We start from the raw sequence: 20915 nt of genomic DNA, 5'->3' as shown, positions 1-20915 counted from the left end.
TGGCTACCAATGGGTTTCTGAGTGCAATTCACAATGCTGGCTTTGACCTATAAAGCCCTATATGGTGTGATGCCAAAGTAGTTTCAGGACCATCTTTTCCAACCAGACTTGTCCTATGCAGTCGTCATGGGATAAACCGTTATGGATCCTGCATGTCATGGAGATAAGGATGGTTGAACCTAGAAGCTTATGCTTTTCTATTATGACTCCTACTTTCTTCCCCATGGATGTAAGACTCACTCCCTGTGATAATGCCTTCCAGAATGCACTAAAGACCAAGTTATTCTGGAGGGCCTTTGGTAGTTGAATGTTGCCTGTGATTTTTGCAGCCCAAATCAGTTAGCCTTGTATTAACCCTACATTGGTAAAGGGACAACATCATGTCAAGAGGATAGAGATCCAAAATTACACACGAAAGGCAGTGACACAGTCAGATGGAATCATTTGCATGTGCCAACTAATCTGAGGTTTCTCTGATTTGAGGATTGATTTAAAAAGCGAATATTATCCCAATAGAGAAGACAACCAATCAAGTGACAAGGTTTTCTTTCACAAATTTGTGCAATGATCTGTATTGAGGAAATCACGGTAAGATTGTTTCTTGAGAATTAATGTCAGTGTACATTGACAAATACTATTCTTTCTTTATTTCTAGGATCTCCTAGAAGGAGCCAGTGAGCAACCATTGCACCCATGTAACTGTCTGTGACACTAGGCTTCATGCATGCTCCATCTGGTTTTTGTTTTGTCACTAGCCATGCCATCATGGTAGCCATTTGTGAATGGACAAGCCCTTTCCACCAGCCATATGCACTCAGCATGTTCTCAACGTTCCAGATGTGTCCACTGGCTAAAATAGTTGGGGATTCCCAATCTATTTTATTCAGTGAAATCTACAATGTCAGTTATTGATTTATGAAAAAAGAGCAGCCACTTGGTCCAGTTTTTGATTTATCTGTTCTGGTTATTTTTTTTAACTTGTTCTGTAACTGTTCATGACTCAGACATTTGATTGGTGTCCTCTGCTGAATATTCAAAGACTTTACTGCCATCCATAAAGGTCTACAGACAAAACTGAGTAGCCTACCCTTATCTGATCTTTTTTTCTTGGGAAATAGATATCAGAAACCTCAAATCTCTTCTCTTTCTTAGTATATCCTGTGGAACATCTAGTAAAACCTCAGTTACTGTGTCTCCAAATTTTAAAGAAGTATCATGCCTTTTTTGTTCCACTATTGCATTCTCTGTCTTAAAGTATGTAATATACTTCTTCTTTGTGCTGTCTGTGGATTTAGTAAGTAAATTTATTGAATTTCAAATGGTTCGTCTTGATCTACATCAGTATTTTTCAAACTAGGCAACTTTAAGGAGTGTGGACTTCAACTCCCAGAATTCCCCAGCCATCTTGAAGTTCACACGTCTTAAAATTGTCAAATTTGAAAAACGCTGATCTAGATCAAAATACTCTTTGAGTAAATTTTCCATTTCTCTAATTCTTCTCTAACAAAATCCAATCTACCAATATTTTTATGCAGTTCTGTTTTGCTATTTGTAAACCAGCTTCCATCTTCATCTTTGACTTCTGAATTCTCTGATATGAGGTCAATTCTTGTTCTGTTTGCATGTCTTTAATATCTTTATTATGCTCTTCTAATATAGTCGCATCATATTTCGCATGTGGATTTTATAACTAATAATTTATAACTCTTCCAACCTTTTTTTTAATGTGGTGCACAACATAACTTTTTGTATTTTTCTGTAGGGTAAAGCCTCACTCAGTTTTAAAAAGTATTTTTAAATATTGTATTTATTTAAAAATTTTATAACCAGCCTTTTGATCAAAAGGATCCTTAAGGATGATTAAGTCAATTGTCGTGACAAAACAAAATCTAGCATGTGCAGCGAACCTCACCATCACTGGTCCTCTGGTTGATGTTAAAGGCTAGAATGTGCTTCTTTCAGTTCTGCAGTTCTAAGACAACTTTGCAATATTAAATACATACTATAGTTTGATTAGAATATAATCTTGTACATATGCCTTTGGAGGTAAGCCTCTCCAACTCAGTTATAAATCAGGAAAGAAAACTACATTTGCTTATTGTATATAATTTATTTAGGAAAACATTTTATTGATTTTAATTCAGAATGTATATTAGGCGTGATCAAATGAAGTAGGTCTGAAGTGGTATAGTATATAATAATAGTGTGGAGAAATATAATAAACCCAGTTAGAATACATATGGGCATGGAATTCTTGGTTTTACTTCTTATTTATAAACTATTCAGAGATTATTCAGAGTCGTGAGTTGAATATAGATGCTTTTTTATTTTAGGTCACCAATGGAATTACAGTACCTCAAATAGATCTTGTGATATTTTGCCACTATAATGTGAATTAATACGGAGCATGACAAGGTGATATAGAAATTATCATTACTGATTATTGTAGATAACTAGGTACTTTGTTTGAATTCACTTGCAGTTCTAAAGAGAATTCTTCATATTCTGCTTTATAATAAGTTTTTTGTTTCATAATTACCTTTCAGACTATAGTTGTTAATGATCCTAATAGCCTTATATTGCCTTCTGGTGTCAGAAAACAGCTTCCATTGTACTGTACATATTTTTAACTTTCAATTTTAGGTATCTGCTTTCCAGGCTCATGATTGGTGGCAAATTAAATAAAATGGCACTAACACATAGACATTTGTTCAGATCCAGCGAGGAGATTGGCACGTGGAAATCAATGTAGTTGTGTCCATATTGCAAGTCCCACTGAATTAAGTGTGTGTGTTTGAGTGTGTCTGTGACAGAAAATGAGGGAATATTGGGAGGGTGGGAGAAAATTACAGTTTAAGGGAAAGGTAACCCAAGGAACTTAGTACATGGAAATTAGATTGCAGCATTTTTCCTGTTTTCCTTTTTGGCTTCATATATATTCATAGTTAATGTATTTAATTTAATCTTCTTTTATCTGGTTAGCTTGGACAAATTCAGCAGCCGTATAGGGTCAAGGTTTCAACCAAAGCTTTTTGATTGAAGTGTAGTGTAGTGTGTAGCTTTTTGACCAAAGAATATATTTAAGTGGTCCAGGAACCATACTCCAAATAGTAGAAATGGCCAGGAAGACAAATGGATAGAGTCAGGACAAAGCTACATTTGATTTAAATTCAATTAAAATTCAGTGAAATCAGCTGAGTACTATTAATATGATTACTTCCATGTATTTAATCATTTTCTCTTTCTGTCACATTAAAAATGACAATTTGGTTGTATGGACACTGGGAGCCTATATATGCAATGCTGGAACACCTCTGATTTAAGTGCTTTGACAGCCAAGGTACCCTTCTGTTCTTGAGGAAAAATAATGGAAAGGAAATTCCCAAGATGACAGCATCGAGTTGTTAGTAGCAATAGAACTTTCAGCAGTGGTGTCCATAACAAATTACAGTGACATCCAAATGATAACATGTAAATCTTAATGGCATGCTTGTGTAATGTCATGATATCTGACAGAAGTATGTAAGTTGTGTCATTTGAATGATGACAGACTTAACATCATTTGCCCTGCAGATGGCCATGCTTCTCATGCCTGTGGGATGAAGTAACAGCATATTCCTACCCAAGAATAGTAGCTAGGCATGACTGCAGCTAGAGCTTGATAATTTAATAGAAGGATTGGCACAGAAAGGAGATAAGGAAGGGAGGCAGTGATAAAGGACTGTCTTTATTATAGTGCTTCATGTGTTAGGATGTTCTTTCTGAGAAAATATTTAAACTTTGTTTTGCTTTGGTATATGTTAACAAGTTCATAAAATCATAGAAAATACTGCCACTTATTTATTTATTGCTGTTACAAACAATATGGAGTCTCTGTCATATAGTCCTCCCAATAAAGATTAAAACATATAGATGGGAAGTAAAATCTCTTGATAAATATTGAATTCTGAATTTTTCCCTTCTCTCCATCACCTATCATAACCTAATGTAGGCTTAACAATGTGTTTCTACTGAGGAATTACACTTGATATGTGCATGTTGTGACAAAGGCTTCTCTTTTAAAAGGCTAGAACAAATAAGTGTGTGAAGTCATTTAACATATTTAAAAGTGGAAATGTTCGCAATAGTACTGAAAAGAACATCATCGACTTTGGTGTTGACTGAAAATGGGGTTTTATGGCAGCAAGAGATCATCATAGGAGTGGTGTGCAATTTGTAGATTGCTTGTCCTTGGCTTCAGCAATTTGTGTATTGTTACAGATAGTTAACTGTATAAGTCTGCATATAGTCACTGTATAAGAGAAAATACACCACTGTCTTTTGGAACATCTTCCCCCCACTCCATCTTCTATGTGATAACCCTCAACATTTTATATGTTCATCCCTATAGCTGTGTGATTAAAATACCAATTATCCATTTTCAGCAGTCTAATGGCAGTCTAATAGTTGAAGTCATTAAACTGATATGATATTTACATACAGAAGCGAACCTTAGCATCACCACAATTTAGACAAGCAAAAATAGAAAATCACTGTATGCTAAAAATAAAGGAATATGGTTGAATGATATGTTCACTTTTCATCAAAAATAAAAAGTCTATTTTTAAAAGTCTTCAACTTTTGTTCTAAGTATGCTGAAATGAAAAAGAAAAAAAATCTCCTGGCCTTTTGATAGTAAAAAACTAAACTAAACTAAAAGTATAACATAAAGCATGGGGATGCACAAGAAGCTCATATATCTAGCTCTAGATATTTTATCTAATTTATCTACAGTATATATTCTTTATTCCAGTTATATCTGCAGTGGAGATACATATTATTTTCACCATCTTTTTAACCTACATTCTGTGATTTTTTTTGAAACGAGGCATTATGCTATGTGTAGTGAACCAGTGGAAGCACTGAAATGTTTTTTATATCCTTGGAACACCTACAGGATTTATATGGGGTCCAGAGACATTACTGTAAATAAAGATAATGATAGACACTGATGTTTTGCTTCACAATTTGCCAGATTCTCATTCATTTTTCTAAAAAATATATTAAAATACGGTAACATGAAATGAGGTGGGACAGGAAGCTTGGCAGGTATCAAGAAAGGAGTTCATCAGCATATGTTACCCATTTCCCTCTGTTCCTAGCCACATATATTGTCACAATAAGAAACCATGCTATCTTCTTGGATAGTTCAAATATGTGCAGCTTGACACTGTTGTGTGAATACTTTTGATTAAATTAAATTTCCCCTGTAATTGTTTGAAAAGGAAAACACAGCTTAATATATACATTCCACTGACATTATAACTCATTAATAGTTCTGTGTTTCACAATAAGAAAGAAATGCAACATTATTAGCTGAATTATTAATACATCTTTGCATGGATTTTCTCCTCTGCACTTCTTAATTCTAGGACCTTAAAGAACAAAGAGCTTCAAGTTACATGAGAATATTACGATCACAAATGTAAATCCTGATATCAGACTCAGGTTCTCATTTTTGCTGCTACTTCTTAAAATACGATAAAGACAATAATAAGAATAGAAAAATATGCAGATAATTTTTATCTTTAACTGCCATAAAGGAAAAAAAATCTTGCAACTCTTCATGAGAAACAGATTTTCACAGGTACCCTAATGGATGAAACTTCCTTGTCTTTTATTGGAAATAATATCATTAGCAAATAAATTTGCAGAATATTTTTATATATTTTAAAATAGCATAATCCAGATATATTCTAATGGAGTATAATTAAAACTGGACCAATATTTTACTCAGAATATCTGCTATATTGTCAATGAGCTTTCAATAGCAAATGCTGAAAGATACTGTATTCTGAGTAAAATATTGGTTAAAATATACCAATAGTTTTATTGATATAAATATCTTTCATGCTATTGAAAGTTTGGTGTTTTGTTTTTTTTTCAAATTTAGCTTTAAAAAGCTTTGTGGGTGCTTATGAATTCATCATGATTTTATATTTGTTCAAGGAATTAGTTTTGTGTGATTCAAAAGATAATTATAATTAAAATTAAATGGGTAAATTTTTTACTGCTGAGTTACTTTTTCTATCATACATTAATAAAGTCTAACAGAAACAGCACTTTCCTATTTTGCATAATAAGATAGTTTTCTCTTAATGTAGGAATACTTTAAAAATGTGATCATATTTCAGAAATAAAATCCTACATTCCAACTGCCCAAATTCAGTGAATCTTTACTCCATTTTGAAAAGAAAAAAGTTATCTGGTAATTTCCAATAAAAGACAAAGAAATTTCACCCCCATGAATTAGGGTACCTGTTAAAATGTGTTTCTCACGAAGAGTTGCGAGATTTTTTTCCTTCATGGTAGTTAGAGAATGAAATCTCCAAAAGACATTTATGGGAATTTCAATACAGAAAATATGTGGGAATTCAGGTTCATCAAGGTGTTCATACATTGTCCATCCTGATTCCCTTCTTCCTTATGTTGTCTACATAGAGGACTGTAGTGCCTGTGCTGATGATACTAGGAGTCAAAGCAAAGTTTATAGAAAAAAATGAACAGCCCTCCCCATCTTGAGCTGTCCCTTTTTTTTAAAGTTGCTTTTCCTGTTTCAAATTGTTAACTTGGATGAGATATATTGAAAATTCTCATGTGGGGACTTATTGAAGATTCCCAGGTAACTGTGTTGGATTCTGAAAAGTTAAAACTGTTTCCCAGTTGTTTTCTGTACACTGTAGGAATTTAGAGGGAGCCCAGCAGAGTTTCTTGAGAAAAATGCAATCCTAATGTAGATCAAAACATCAGAAGGAGTTTGTTTTGCCTTTATAAAATGCAACTTCTGACACTAATATATTCACCTTTTCTATTCTCACTAGTCAATACTCTCATTTCTTCAACTGCTCTGGCCCCTCCATGAATGTAACAAATGTATCAGGAAATGGCACTGCTGCCTGGGAATACAGACCCCGAATTCACTACATACTCTTATAACAACTTGGAGACACTTTGTGATGTGCAGACAAAGAAAGGAGTCTTCTACAAAAAAGCAAAACTTCTCAATCCTGGGGAAGACTTGTATTGCTTCGCCTGCAGGGAGGACCGAACCCGGAATGTGATCATCAATGTAGGTGGCATAAAATACAAAATTCCATGGACCACATTAGAGAATTGTCCCTTGACCAGGCTTGGAAAGTTAAAATCATGCAACAACTATGATGAAATAATGGATATATGTGATGATTATGATGTCAACTGCAATGAATTCTTTTTTGACCGCAATCCTTGTGCCTTCAGGACCATCATGACTTTTTTGACAGCTGGGAAGCTAAGGCTCCTCAGGGAAATGTGTGCTCTCTCTTTCCAAGATGAACTGGTTTACTGGGGGATAGAAGAGGAACACTTGGAGTGGTGCTGTAAAAGAAGAATACGACAAAAAGAGGAAGAGGTGGCAGAGGCTGCATTGTTCGAAGATGAAGTGGAAGCCAATGAAGCACCCCAATGTGCCTTCAAGGACAGTAGCCGTTTGCATTTGTGCATGAAAAAGCTCAGGGATATGGTGGAGAATCCTCATTCAGGGATCCCAGGAAAGATCTTCGCTTGTATATCTGTTTCTTTTGTTGTCATCACTGCAGTTAGCCTCTGCATTAGCACCATGCCAGATCTCAGAGAAGAAGAAGATCGGGTAAGTGCACACTATAAAAATAATGTTTACGTAATTGTAGACATTGCCAGAGACTTCTCTGTAATATTTGCTTATAGGCTTGCTTCTGTATATGCATATATACATATCTTTGACACTGGAAGTAACATAAAGACCTAGTTAATCAATATCTCATGCAGACATTCTGATTGTGATTAGTGTAGTTATAATTATTTTTCTGGGTTTATGTTAATACTTTATTATATATTTCCTCAATTAGGACAGATATCTCAATAACTGCATTTTGAACATTGTCCCAATTCTTCTTGTTTTCTTGTATCAGAAACTTCAGCTGAATCAAGTTTTTTTTTTTTCTTCTGACAGAAGTTACAGTACATAGGAAGAGGATTTTTCCCCCTGTTGTGAAGGGAGATAAATTACCTGGGGTGATGAGGCCCCAAACCTCAGAAAATTCAAAGAATGTATTTGTGAAACTCCAATAGAGTTGCAAACTGAGCACGATGAATTTTGAGAGTCTGTAGTTTCCTCTGATCAGCATAAGATAGTAATAGTGTGCTGCAGTCCTTTTTATTATCAAGAACATTCTTGTCTCTGAGCTAGTTTTGAAGCTCACAGTTCATGTATAAACAGAAATCTGCAACTTTGCTTTACAGTTCCATACAAATTTCTCCCTTGGGTAGAAAACCTTGTAATGATCTTATAAAGATGAAAGTAGTGAACATTCATTCATTCATTCATTCATTCATTCATTCATTCATTCATTCATTCATTTAAATTTATATCATGCCTTTTGTTCAAGAGTTCAAGGAATACTAGTGTTGCTATTGATGACAGACGGGCAACTTGGGTTAACAGTTAAGGATTCTGAGGAAGTAGAAAGAGCAAAATCAATGTTAAAATATTAGTAAACTTCACCAAATTCTATAAGAGGTTTTGGTATGTTTACAAAATTCTTATTTTAAATTCTGTTTAAATCTTTTAGCTTTTATAATGCAGTGCATAATGAAATGTTCATTGTTACTAGTTAACCTGTGACATTAGGGCCTGTTTTTAAAGGTTGTAAGATCTAAGTATTTCAGTGGATACATAGCCTATGGAATTTCCAAGTTTCCTATGGAAATTAGTAGGGTTTAAATGTAGTTAAGAATATATCTCTACCTTGTCTAATGGGTTTTTTCAAAGGCATCGGAATGTTATGTATAAAGCATTTATTTCAGGCTGTTAATACTATATCATCATATGTTGCTTGTAGTTCATAAAGCAGCAATTTCATTCATTCACAGTAACTAGAAGTGAAAGTTGTATTACACTCTGAAAATGTAGTTTTGATAGCTGTAAAACATCTAACAATGTCTTTTTGTTTCTAGGAAATAGATAAACAGAAATACAAAACTGTAAAATAGTTACCAATCTTACAATTAGGCCACTATAGAGAAAGATATCTGTAAGCTGAAAATAGTCCTTTGTCAAAAAAGGCAGAATCTGTTCCAAGGAATATGAAAGCTGTTCCAAGAGGAAAAAATGTGTTCCAAGAGGATGTTGCACAGAGTTAGGGAGGAGCCAAAGTTTAGTGAAAAATATTCATTAAATATATAGTCCTCAAACAGACCAAAATATTCTTTAAATAAGGTTCTTATGAACACCTGCTTAACTACAGTAGTCTAAAGGACTAGATTTTTGTAAAGAAAGTGTACAATTATAAATTATTATAATATAAATACTATATAGATCAGTGGCTAAGAGCTTTGTAAGAGTTTGCTGATTCTAAACCCAGCAGAAGTGTTTTAACTGCTAAGAGTCTTGTGATTGTGGCATGGATGAGAGAGAGAGAGAGAGAGAGAGGTAGATCTTTGATTAAACTCATACATCTGGTCATGATGTTTTTTGTCAAAATGTAGAAAAAGTAAGTTAAAAATTAATGTTAATTTTAGTCACATGGATCCAAAGAGATTCAATTAATTCATATAAGACTTTCCTGAAAAGGCTGGTTCTGTGGGCTAAAGGGCCTTTCAGAATTGCACGAAAAATCCAGGACTATTCCATTGCACAACTTAATTGCCGTATATAAGAAACACTATTATGTAATTCTGAAAAAGGAATTATCTGAGGATGTTCCATTGTCATGGGCTAGGCTGAACAGTAGTAACTTGATACCATCAGTATCTTGATCAATGTGAAGAATGTTGGGGAGAAGGTTTTGTCAGAGTGATTATATCACATTGCCTGCATCTGATGATTAGTAAATATTTTCTTGCCACTTGGTAGGCTTAGTAGCTTGCTCAACTCTACAGGCTTCCTTATTGTTTTCATTAGCACTCTCTACAATTAAAAGTAGCAAAATGTGATATTAAATTCCCCTTCATATTCCAGCAGTAGTTTTACAGCATGGGTATGTTTTGCATAAGTTAAATTCAGTTTAATGCAGCTTGCGCAGAAGAAGATCTTGATGTGCCTATGATGTCTTTCTCTTTCTCCTTCTTGCAATGATTAGTTTGATTTTTATTACAAATGCTGTGTGAGATGGTGGAGATGAGAGGGACTAAAAGTAAACATGTCCAGTATCTTTAAAACAGAGTACAGGGATTATGTTTTCAAAATATGGCTTGAGGATAGCTAGAGAAAGTGCACTTATAATCAAAGCACCAGAGAATGTGGTATAGTAATTTTTAGACAGCCAGTGCTGTCAAGAAAACTACAAAAACATAATTTCAGGATAAAACTGATAGTCTTACGCTGGTGATAATAAGCCACTGTCAGCATGCAATCTCCCTAAAATAACATATTAATATAATTAGTGGTAGCAACCAAATGGTGGAGATAGTTAAAATTCAACAAAGAAATGATAGGACACTTATTAATATGCCACTGGAAAAGTAAAGCAAAACGTCATAAAGAGCCCTGAATTGTAGTGTCTATTTCTAGTCTAGTATAACTATGAAAGGGGAGCAAATCTATTTTGGCTTTGCAGATCAGTGGGAGCAATCTAATATTAAGATGATACTAGGTGTCAAATGGAAGGAACGGTTAAAACTCAATGCTTGTAAGCAGCCTGTAATCACCTGTCTGCTTCCAAGCATAAATTATTATAATAATTATTATAATAATTACAGCTAGCTTTTAGCACTCTTCCAAAGACTACTTTACATAGTGAATATCCAATTAAATATAGTTGCTGGATTATGCAGGTGACCTGTAGCATAGAAATTAAAACTAAAAAATAATTTCAAAAAAGGTTGAAATGTTGTGAGTTTATCGTTTATATAACCTTGGCATCCTCACTCAGAACTGCCAAGGTATCAAGTAACAACCTTGAAATCTTGTCAGATTTGGAGATATCAGAATATTATGGCAATTTTGTTTTTGTTTTAATTAATTTTTATTAATTTTGGATTAAAGATGGCTTTTAGAGAAACAAGGAGTGGGGAAGTTCTGCTGTTGTTTATTTTGGTTTAGGTAATCTTTTGTTGTCAATCAGTTCACAAATGCCAGTTTTATATGGTTTCATACTTGGAAAGAAGTCTTATTTGATTGCAGTTCCCTCATTTGGACAATGTCACTTTCTGCCCTTACTGGTTGTTCAGATTGTCTAGAGCAACTTATTGTTATTTGCCACCTTGTCATGTTTTACTGTTGTGTTCTCTCATAATATTCTGAGACAGTTCTTTCTTTATATTCCCCCATTCATCTTATAATACCTTGCCAATTCAATAGATTGTTCCTACTAAGTAGATCATGCAGTTCCTTTTGCTCATAATTGCATTCCTTTGTTTGTCCTAAACTCATCCACATTTTTCCGGAAACCTGTTCTTTGTCTCTGTCAGCCTTAGATTATCTGTTGGTATTGCAAGCCAGTATTTTCTCATTTGTACCCATTGTTTTCATCTGTTCAGCTTTTCACTCTGGTTTTCATTTCCTCTACTGCAGTTTTTTCACCAGTTCTTCACCAGTTACACTAAAATGGCCACCCATACTTTTAACATAGTTGGTACATATAAGTTACCATAGTATGCATAACTTAATTTCACAAGAGCTGTACTTCATTGTCTAGTGCCAGATATACTACTGGAGTGAATTCTAGTGATTACAAACAATGAATTAACATAACTTTGCATCCCTCAGATGGATATATTCTAACCTCTTCCATCACAAGCAAACTAATCTTCAGAGTGTTATATTTTCAAGTGACTACTGCTAGACTGACTACTATATTGGTACAATCTGGGCCAATTTAGGCTGGTAGTTGCATCTAGTAATGTTGATAATAAACATTTAGAAAGTTTGCTTGCCCCTCCCCAATCAAATTATAGAGAGTTGTTCTACTTTTGTCATAATCAACATTACCCAGTGATGACACTGAAAACAATTATTGGGTAATACAGCCTGCACATTTTTAAGATTGACAGCAAAGGACAGAGCTCCTGTCCCATCTCATCCAGTTTCTTCTCCTCCCATTATCAAACCTACTTTGCTAAAGGTTTCAGTTCCTCCCATCCTTAAATGATGATTTACAAATATATTATTATTTGCTCTTTTACATACACATTTTCTTCCATGCCTGTTCCTTCACAAGGAGTAAGAAAAGAATTATCTTTTGGCAACTTCTTGGTTTGTCTTCAGGTTTTTGATACTTCATGGAGACTACAGAAGCCATAAAGCCCAGAGCAGTGGACTAGGGGGAGGAGAGGAGAGGAGAGGAGAGGAGAGGAGAGGAGAGGAGAGGAGAGGAGAGCTTGGAGAAATTTGATTGGTGGAATGGGACCAAAAAGAAGGAAGCATGAATTTGAAATCCAATACATAGCAAGAGAAGGTAAAGCTACTAGATGGAGACTTTTTACTTCCTAAAATGCCAATGGCCTATTTTGAAGCCCTTATTCTAAGTATCTAGTTCATTATGTTTTGTAACTACATGCGCTTCTGACAAAGTCCATGAGATTGGTCCTAGACAACCATCTGAGACTGGAAATTTGCCTTCATTCCTTAAATTAGATGACAGGCATAGACCAGGAGAGAGACGGGAGGAGGGGGGGATGTTGCTTTTAGAATTATTTGATCATTTATGCTAAATATGCTATATATTATTTTGTGGAACACATGTAAAATAGTTGTCCTAAAGATGCAAGTTGGTTTAAGGAAATTTAATGCTACAAATATATTGCTATTCAATATGCAAGCAAAGAGATTAGGAGTGCCCTAGCTATGATATAATCTTATACTGTAAGGCCTTTCAAGAACCTCACGTTCAGAATAATCAACTCTGTGCCAGATCATGTGAGAAAGCTCTTAGAGACTCCAAGAATAAGAACTAACTAAAGTAAATGAAAAAAATTCAAAGAAATGTCTGCCTAACATTTTAGGCAAGTGGCTATTTCCTAAGGGTTTTTGAGAAAGCTATTATGAATTTGTATCCTTTAAACGTAGCACTTGGACTAAAGGGGTGGGGGTGGGGGAATGTCTTAGCCTTAGCACAGAGATACAGTCCGAAGCCAACGCTAGCTTTAATTGCATATTTTCAGTCAAAAGGATTGGTTGCTGCTTAGTTAGTTTCTTGGAATGGTTTTTCATGAGCCAGATGACTCATTTGAAACAGACTGTATCCAAGAGAAATGTCAAACTTCTTGTTCAGTGGCAGGAAACATGACCAGACCTCCATAAAGAAACCCCCATTCCTCCTGCTTCAGCAAACCCTGAAGTTCTGGATTAGAACATGGGTAGCGTAAAATGTCCTGGACACTTTATCATACTAAGAAATGGAATTACAATTGATGAATGTGATTATGAATACTATGGCTAGAGAAGGCTGTGCAGAAGTGGTTCATGAGAGTATCTTTTTGAATTGGGCTTTTAAAATTATAATAATAATATTTTTCTCTCACATTAAGATGTCTTACTTATATTTGTCCTTTAGCCCCCAGAACAAAAATGTTGGCTGTTCATCATGCATTTAATTATATGCCCATGCCATCCGAAGCCATATTTCACTTAATTTTATTGGGACAGATATGTTCTTTCCATGTTCACCATAATATGGAACCCCGCATCATAATTGCTTTAGGAATACATCTATCAGTAAATGAGACAGGAAGAAAACCGGGATGGAAGGGTTGGTTATAGCGTTTTAAGAATGGAATATAAAATTGATTTTAGAATCATGGCATTGTCAAGGTCTGTTATTTTAGCATTAGTTAACAAAGAATATATGGTGCTGGCTGGCTAGTGACTACTGTTAGAAAGCCACTGCCCTTTTCCAGTCAGACTGTGCGATAGAGTTAGAAGTTGCCTTTCTGGCTGCAAGTCCTCAGAATAACAAGGGTTGTAGGAGCAGATGTCTTGGCTGGCCCTGTGGCTCAGGCCCTCTGCCCAAAATCCCTGGAAGAACTGGAACCGGTGGGATAAAGCTGCCAGGAAGAGTATAGGCAGAAACATCAGAGATGTTTATTTCTTTGCAGTGCCATTTTGCTCAGTTATGTGCTAATATTCTTTGTTCCTCTTAGTAGTTGTTAGATGTAGATAGATCTAGAAGCTAGAACTTGGTTCAGATGTCTTATTTCTCAAGTACCCTCTTTGTTGTATTTTATAAAAATAAAAGTCCTTTAATTGTTGTTATCCAGTAGCGTGTGCGTTCTGCCACCATGCATTCCAAAGCCACTTGGGCCTGATCCCCTGGTTAAAGGGGGAAACTGGAGCTGTTTTTGTAAATTCTGCCCTGTTCAGATTCTAGGGAAAGGGGTGGGGGGTACATTTTCCCATAGGTGGTAGCAGCATAACTACTTCCTTGGGTAACTGCGTCTTCGGTTGCTTGGAGAAACAGATGCACACAGACAACCTGGAACTCCAGGAAGATATCTGACAGCTTTATGCTCTGTGTTCAGGACAGTTACCTGGCTACAGAACTGTTGTCTAGATACTTTGTGTAATGATGCAAAATTCCAATTTTTTTATTATCAAGGCATTGATAATGAAGTGGGGGAGGAAGAGACAAAAGGTAATGTAATCTTCTGGACAATCTGGATCACATAACAAGATAGTGCTTGTTAAAAGATGTATAATGTGGGTGAAAAGATAGAGCTCTGATTGTGACTATTCACAGGACACTGCCAGGATGCTGTCTTCTTTGTGTGTATAAATAAAGAAAAGATTGGACGCGCAAAAATCTGCTGATAGGGAAACATGTCTCAATCAGGTTGGAGAGGAATAGAAATAACGGCAAGATTACATAAAATCTTTAATCCTATAATAATTGTAATCTTAATTGGAGAGAGATGAGAACATCTCATAAAAAGATAAAGATGTCCTTAAACTGAGATCAGATTACTTTAAGGAAACAATCATGTACAGTAGCTTTTGTGGCAACATTATAGAAATGGTTTGCCACTGTCTTTTCCCAGGATTTTTTTTTAAACTTTCCCTGATGGTTTCCTCTGCAAGTACTAACTGGGCCCATCCCTGCCAAGCTTTTGAACCCAAACAAGGTTGGCTATTATTCGCTGATGGCTTTTGGTGCATATTCTGTGCTTTGTGGATCATTGCTGTTCAGGACTCAGTGATGTATGGAAATTGGTTGAAGGGGCTGTTAAAATATTTAGTCTTTATATTATGGGTTCAGATGAAGAATGTTGAGTGGCTCAAAATATTCTGGACAACATTAAACATAATGGAACGCAACACAGTACAAACACGTTTTTTGTAAAAATGGCTTCATATCAGAAATAGTCTGTACTGAATACTACTGAAATATATTCAGTATTATTAATGAATATCAGTAAGCCCTGGCTGATGACATTTTGAATGCATGTATTTTGCTCAGTGGCCCTTAACAGCTATTGCCAATACTTACGTGCTTGTACACACTTTCCTACGTAGATTCATATGCTTTCGCGCACCTCTCAGATTTGCATGCTTATGACAAAGTGTCATATTTGTTAAATTAAGTTACATACCTGTCTACCTTCAAATCTACTCATGAGGGAGCCCCTGAATATATACTGTAAAATAAAAATAAACAGACTAACCGAGGCTGTGCTGCTTCATAATGTGCAATAAGGATATGCAGAGACAGTCCTAGTTCTGACTGCCAAAGAGAGATTTTTTTTCCTGTTCTTTCTGAAGGGGTTGTGTAGTCTCCACTATGTCACTATGTTTGCTTTTTAAAGTTTTTTAAAGATGGATAATGGGTCTCCCTCCCTGCATCACACCTCCCTCTGCCCTTATGCGTCTTTATGGCTTCTTCTTCCTTCTCCCTAAGACTGTTCCTAATATATGCTCAAAAGTAAAAATACAGAATGATCACATTAGCAAGCTGTAACCTTGAATGAAGAGAAAAGGTAAAATCAACCTATAAACACTTGACAAAGCAGGTGGCCTCACCTAGTCTACCTTGGACTGGTCAAAACAGCTAAGCAAGGCTGAACTGGTTAATACTTAGAAGGGAGCACACCAGGAATTCCCAGGGTTGTAGGTTAGACATAAGTATTTTTTTTAAAATAAATCCCAAGAGAAGGATTTACCAACCTTTAATATACATTACAGGAACTAAAACAGTATCTTATATTTTTGTGTTTGTGAATTATCTTCTGAAGGGATATTTGCATTTTTGTTGAATTTTTAAAATATCATAAGTCATGGGCTTGAAAACTTTGTAGACAGTTTTGCATGTCAATTATTAATGCAGAGATGCATTTGATGCAAGGATGGCTTACTAATGCCTGTTTTCATCAAACCATTTATATTCAGTATATTAAAAATATTACAAAAATTACTTTTCCGGTACCTAAGTATTGGCGTGACTGGAGAGGTTTATACATTTTGTTAATAAAGTAAATAATTTCATGTAATACATAATCCTGTCTGGTATGGGATAGGATTGGGAACCTCACAGAGGGCATATTGATTCTGGTCTCATTCTTACTGTGATTTAGAGATAGTATGATTTGTAGATCCATCTTGCATTAAATAGTTCATCTTAAGACATCTTTATTTATAAGATTTATTACCTACCCCAATCACAAGATGTTCACTGGTTTACAATAATGAAACATAAAACATCCACAGTAGAAACATTAAATTATATAACTATAAAATCATAACACCCCCCTCCATCTCATCTACCCTAGGTGACATGCTTCATCCTCCTCCTCCTCCTCCTCCTCCTCCTCCTCCTCCTCCTCCTCATTGGTCTTCCACAGCAGCTGTATTTTCAGTTGTTCCTGGAAGAAAAAGACTAAGACAATCTCAATTCAAGCATGGGGCTATTCAGAAGTGTAGGCGCTGCCACAAAAAAGCAGTACCTACAAGCCTCCATATATATACCTTGTGGAAATGGAGGACTATCAGCAGTTTCTCTCGAGATAAATGAGTTGGTCAGGTTGATTCTGATTAAAGAAGGCGGTTCTGAAGACACTTCAGTGCCACGCCATTTTCAGCTTTAGAGATAATAACCAGCATCTTGCATTGCACTCAGAAGTTAATTGGAAGCCAGTCCAGAGTATCATAATATGTTCATAGCAGCTAGTGCCAGGCAATGAGCAGGCAGCTGCATTGTGGACTAAGTAGAGCTTTTGGGTGATCTTCAAGGGCAGCCCCTGTAGAACACATTGCAGTAGTCTAGACCCAGGGTGATGCAGGCAGGAATTATTCTCCTGTCCCACGTGTCATGTCTTGGAACTGGTTTAGATAATCTGCTTCTTCTAGGGTGCTTGAATCACAGTGTTGTAGCAGGAATGGAGGAGGTCTAGTTAAAGGGCTTTGTCATCTCTAAGCTTCTTCCTATACCCCTCTTACTACCCCCCATTCTGTCATAACCAAAGCTGAATAAAGTTTCTTTAACAAAAAATAAAAAACCAGCTAGATCTAAGTCACTAAGGGAGCAGAATCCAGAATCCTTATGGTGGTAAAAAACAAAAAAAATCCAATTTGCAGATCCCTCCAGTTCTGTTTGTGCTGTCGTGCTATTTTGCCCTGTTACACAGTTTGGCTGTTTCAAGGCCCAACAGGTATTTTCTTTCTGTCTATTTAGGTATTACTTTTTCCATCCCACCTTTCTGTTTATATAGAAAGGTGCCCTACAGCAATGTAAATAGGCATTACTCCTTAAAGACAACAGAATTATGGAAGATATGGCTGATTGGAGACTGGAGGGAAAGTAGCATGCTTACATCAGGCTGAAACAACTGATAAGCATCTCTCCCATCCTACTGGCTACTGGTCACTTAACTTTACTTCCTGATGCACTGGCTGACAAAGCTCAACAGATTTTACACACCTTACTGCTATCACTGGATGCTGTAGGCTTAAGGGGAAACCATTCCTTTAACATTGATTGATTCTGATTATGTTTCATTAAGCTGGTGTTAGTTCTTAGCAGCCACAGGATGTATCTTCCTCCCGGTTGGCTCTGCAGGATATTCCAACAGTGCACCCATCACTGCTGTAATCAAGTCCACCCCCCTTGTTGCTGGTTGTCCTCTTTCTTTCTACCTTCCCCAGCATTATAGACTTCTCAAGAGAGCTAGGTCTTTGCATAATGTATCAAAAATATGATAATTTGAGGATGATAATTTGCACCTCAAGTAAGGACTCATGGGTTGTATTGTCGAAGGCTTTCACGGCTGGCATACGATGGCTGGTGTGGGTCTTCCGGGCTGTGTGGCCGTGGTCTTGAAGTCTTGTTTCCTAACGTTTCGCCAGCATCTGTGACCGGCATCTTCAGAGTGCAGGAGCACAGACAGGAGCAGTTCTCTCTGTGCTCAGGGTGAAGTGCTCTCAAGCACACTGGACACAAAATCCTATTTGAAAACACAGAGATACTGGACAACACCAACAGCCACTATACCAGGCTATACCGGGAAGCCATTGAGATTCACAAACACCAGCACAGTTTCAATAAAAAAGAGGAGAGTCTAAAAATCAACAAAACCTGGCTACCAATCCTGAAAAATACAGCCTGCAAAAGGTCAACGAACTCAGCTCAACCACCAGGACATGTGAACAGTTCACACAATGAACTTGCTAATCACCCCCAGCAGCCCCTCGTTAACAATTCAGTAGAAGAAAAAACCCTGCCTAATCCCCAGGAAAATACACACAGATGCTGACTCCAAAACAAGCAGCCACTCAGTAACCCAACCCCCCCCACCCCCCCACCCCCAGATCTCTATAAATACCACAGAAGGGTCACTTCACCCTGGGCACAGAGAGAACTGCTCCTGTCTGTGCTCCTGCACTCTGAAGATGCCGGTCACAGATGCTGGCGAAACGTTAGGAAACAAGACTTCAAGACCACGGCCACACAGCCCGGAAGACCCACACCAGCCATCGACTCATGGGTTGATTTATTCTATGTCCATTTGTTCGTTTTCCTGGCTCTCCATAGCATTCTCAGGGGCCTTCTCCAACACCAAAGCTCAGAAGAGTCAACACACGCGTGCTTCTTCAAAGTCCAACTTTCACTTCCATAAGATATCACAGGAAAGCCATTCCCTGCATGATTCTGATCTTTGTAGGCATAGACACATCACAATATCTGAATATCTTTTCCAGTACCTTTATTGCTACCCTGCCAAGTTCTAGTCTGCAGCATACTTCTTGAGTCCTGGTTCCTTTAATTGTTTACATTCAATAAATATTAATATTGATGCAGTTAAGGAAATTATAACTTGTTTCACTCATGGCCTGGTCTACGATGAATACAACTTCATGGAGATATAGCAGAAAAAAAGATGTTGCCAGAGCATATTTGTATCAAGATTAATTTGAAAGTTGGAAGCTCTTCTCAGAATTCACTCCATGAGAGACTGCTGCATCTTTGCAGTAGCAACAACCCATTTTTTTTCACTCTATTGTCTGATATTGTCTCTTAATTATCTTGTTAAGGCACTCTCACCTCAAAAGAGAGGTTCAAATTTGCTTCATGAAAACAATACTGTACTGTAAATCCTGGTAAGAGATTCTGGGTTTCTTACTCTGAGTCCAACTCCCAGAATCCCCCCTTTGTTATACAATGAGAGAAATGTAAAGGGTGTGTAATTCAGTACTTTTTTAAAAACAGGATTGACAATAATCAACATGTTTAATGGAGAAAGACAATGGATAATTGTCAGTCTTATGTCTTATATCTCTATTCAGAATATGCAAATTATCTCAAAATGAGTATATGGTCAACAAAATGGGAAGAGACGCAATTCCACAAGTGTGATGGTGAAATGGTGAGAATTAACAAGGAGTGTGATTGGGAGGGGTTTGTTATTGTTATTTGGTTCTACGATAAAAGCCTTTTTAGGAGAGAAGAACGATGGCTAGAGGAAATTATAGAAATTATAAAATTATGCATGACATTAGATACTTTAATCCTTTTCTAAAAATTTAGGACTTAGAGCAAACAGTAAAATGTACTGGCTGCATATAAACAATGTATTTTGCACGATGTATAATTAATGTAATTCACTACCATTGGAATCATAATTACTAGCCACAGAGTTGATATTAGTTCTGCCATTTAAAAGGGTTGAAACAATTTATGGATAATGAGTCCATTGGTGGCTATTACCTGTAACAACTAAATGTGAAAGGGAGGAAATGGAGGGGTAGTACTGGCTTCTTGCTTATATAGTTAACCATATTTGAAAACGGAATGCAAGGCTAAATGGATCTTCATTCCAATCCAAGATCCAGTAGCGCCAGCTATAAAGTCCTAAAATGTATGAACAATATAATGTGGAAATCATTCTCAGTTCTCCTCCTGAAAGAAATTGCATGTAGGTGCATTTTAGAAAGAGATGCATCAGTTGTATGTTTTCTCCCTGAATCAGTATACGTGTTGCTTTTCCCACAGTACAGTTTTCTACTTGAGTCTTCTTTGTTTATAAGTTTCATTCCACATCCAGGACTAGTTCTTTATGATCAGTCCACTATGTATAATATACATGAATGTGCTACTTAGTCCTCTGGCAAATTATCTCTGCTGAAGCTGAAATCATTTTAAATCATTCCTTTCCATAACAACACTATCAATATTCCAGTATGATCCAAAATATTTGTGTGAATGGAAGTATGCTGAACTACAGTTTCACTTTTTCCATATGAGTGGTCATCTACTAAGATACTGGCTGTTAGGCTTTTTGCTGGTCAATGACCAAAATAAAGACTTGATTTGGCCACTGTTACTTTCCCAGATAAAAATTTAGAACTTTATTGGACAGTGAAATCCTACTACTAGGTGTGGAAATGAGGCTGGAAAATCTTCACTGAAAGTATCACTGTGCCTAACTATTACTGA

At 36.3% G+C, this 20915-nt stretch overlaps 1 protein-coding gene across 3 annotated transcripts in view; it reads left to right on the top strand.

Moving 5' to 3' along the window:
• Positions 1-20915, top strand: part of KCNG2 (potassium voltage-gated channel modifier subfamily G member 2) — a 70595-nt gene that overhangs the window by 45359 nt on the left and 4321 nt on the right. For 2 of the 3 annotated variants that reach the window (XM_025165564.2, XM_007426445.3), the window contains one exon: positions 6861-7666. In XM_025165564.2, coding sequence (XP_025021332.1) covers positions 6911-7666 — 756 coding nt within the window. In that variant the 5' untranslated portion in view covers positions 6861-6910. Of the gene's footprint in view, positions 1-2391; positions 2416-6860; positions 7667-20915 lie in introns of those variants that run through there. The other variant, XM_025165565.2, reaches the window with a different exon arrangement.

This window comes from Python bivittatus, unplaced genomic scaffold (genome assembly GCF_059951505.1).
Source record: "Python bivittatus isolate LINGU-HERP-01145 unplaced genomic scaffold, Pbiv_v1 ctg000840_np1212, whole genome shotgun sequence".
Lineage (NCBI taxonomy): Eukaryota > Metazoa > Chordata > Lepidosauria > Squamata > Pythonidae > Python > Python bivittatus.
Note: the sequence above shows the minus strand (reverse complement) of the source record. Positions and strands in the feature narration are given on the sequence as shown.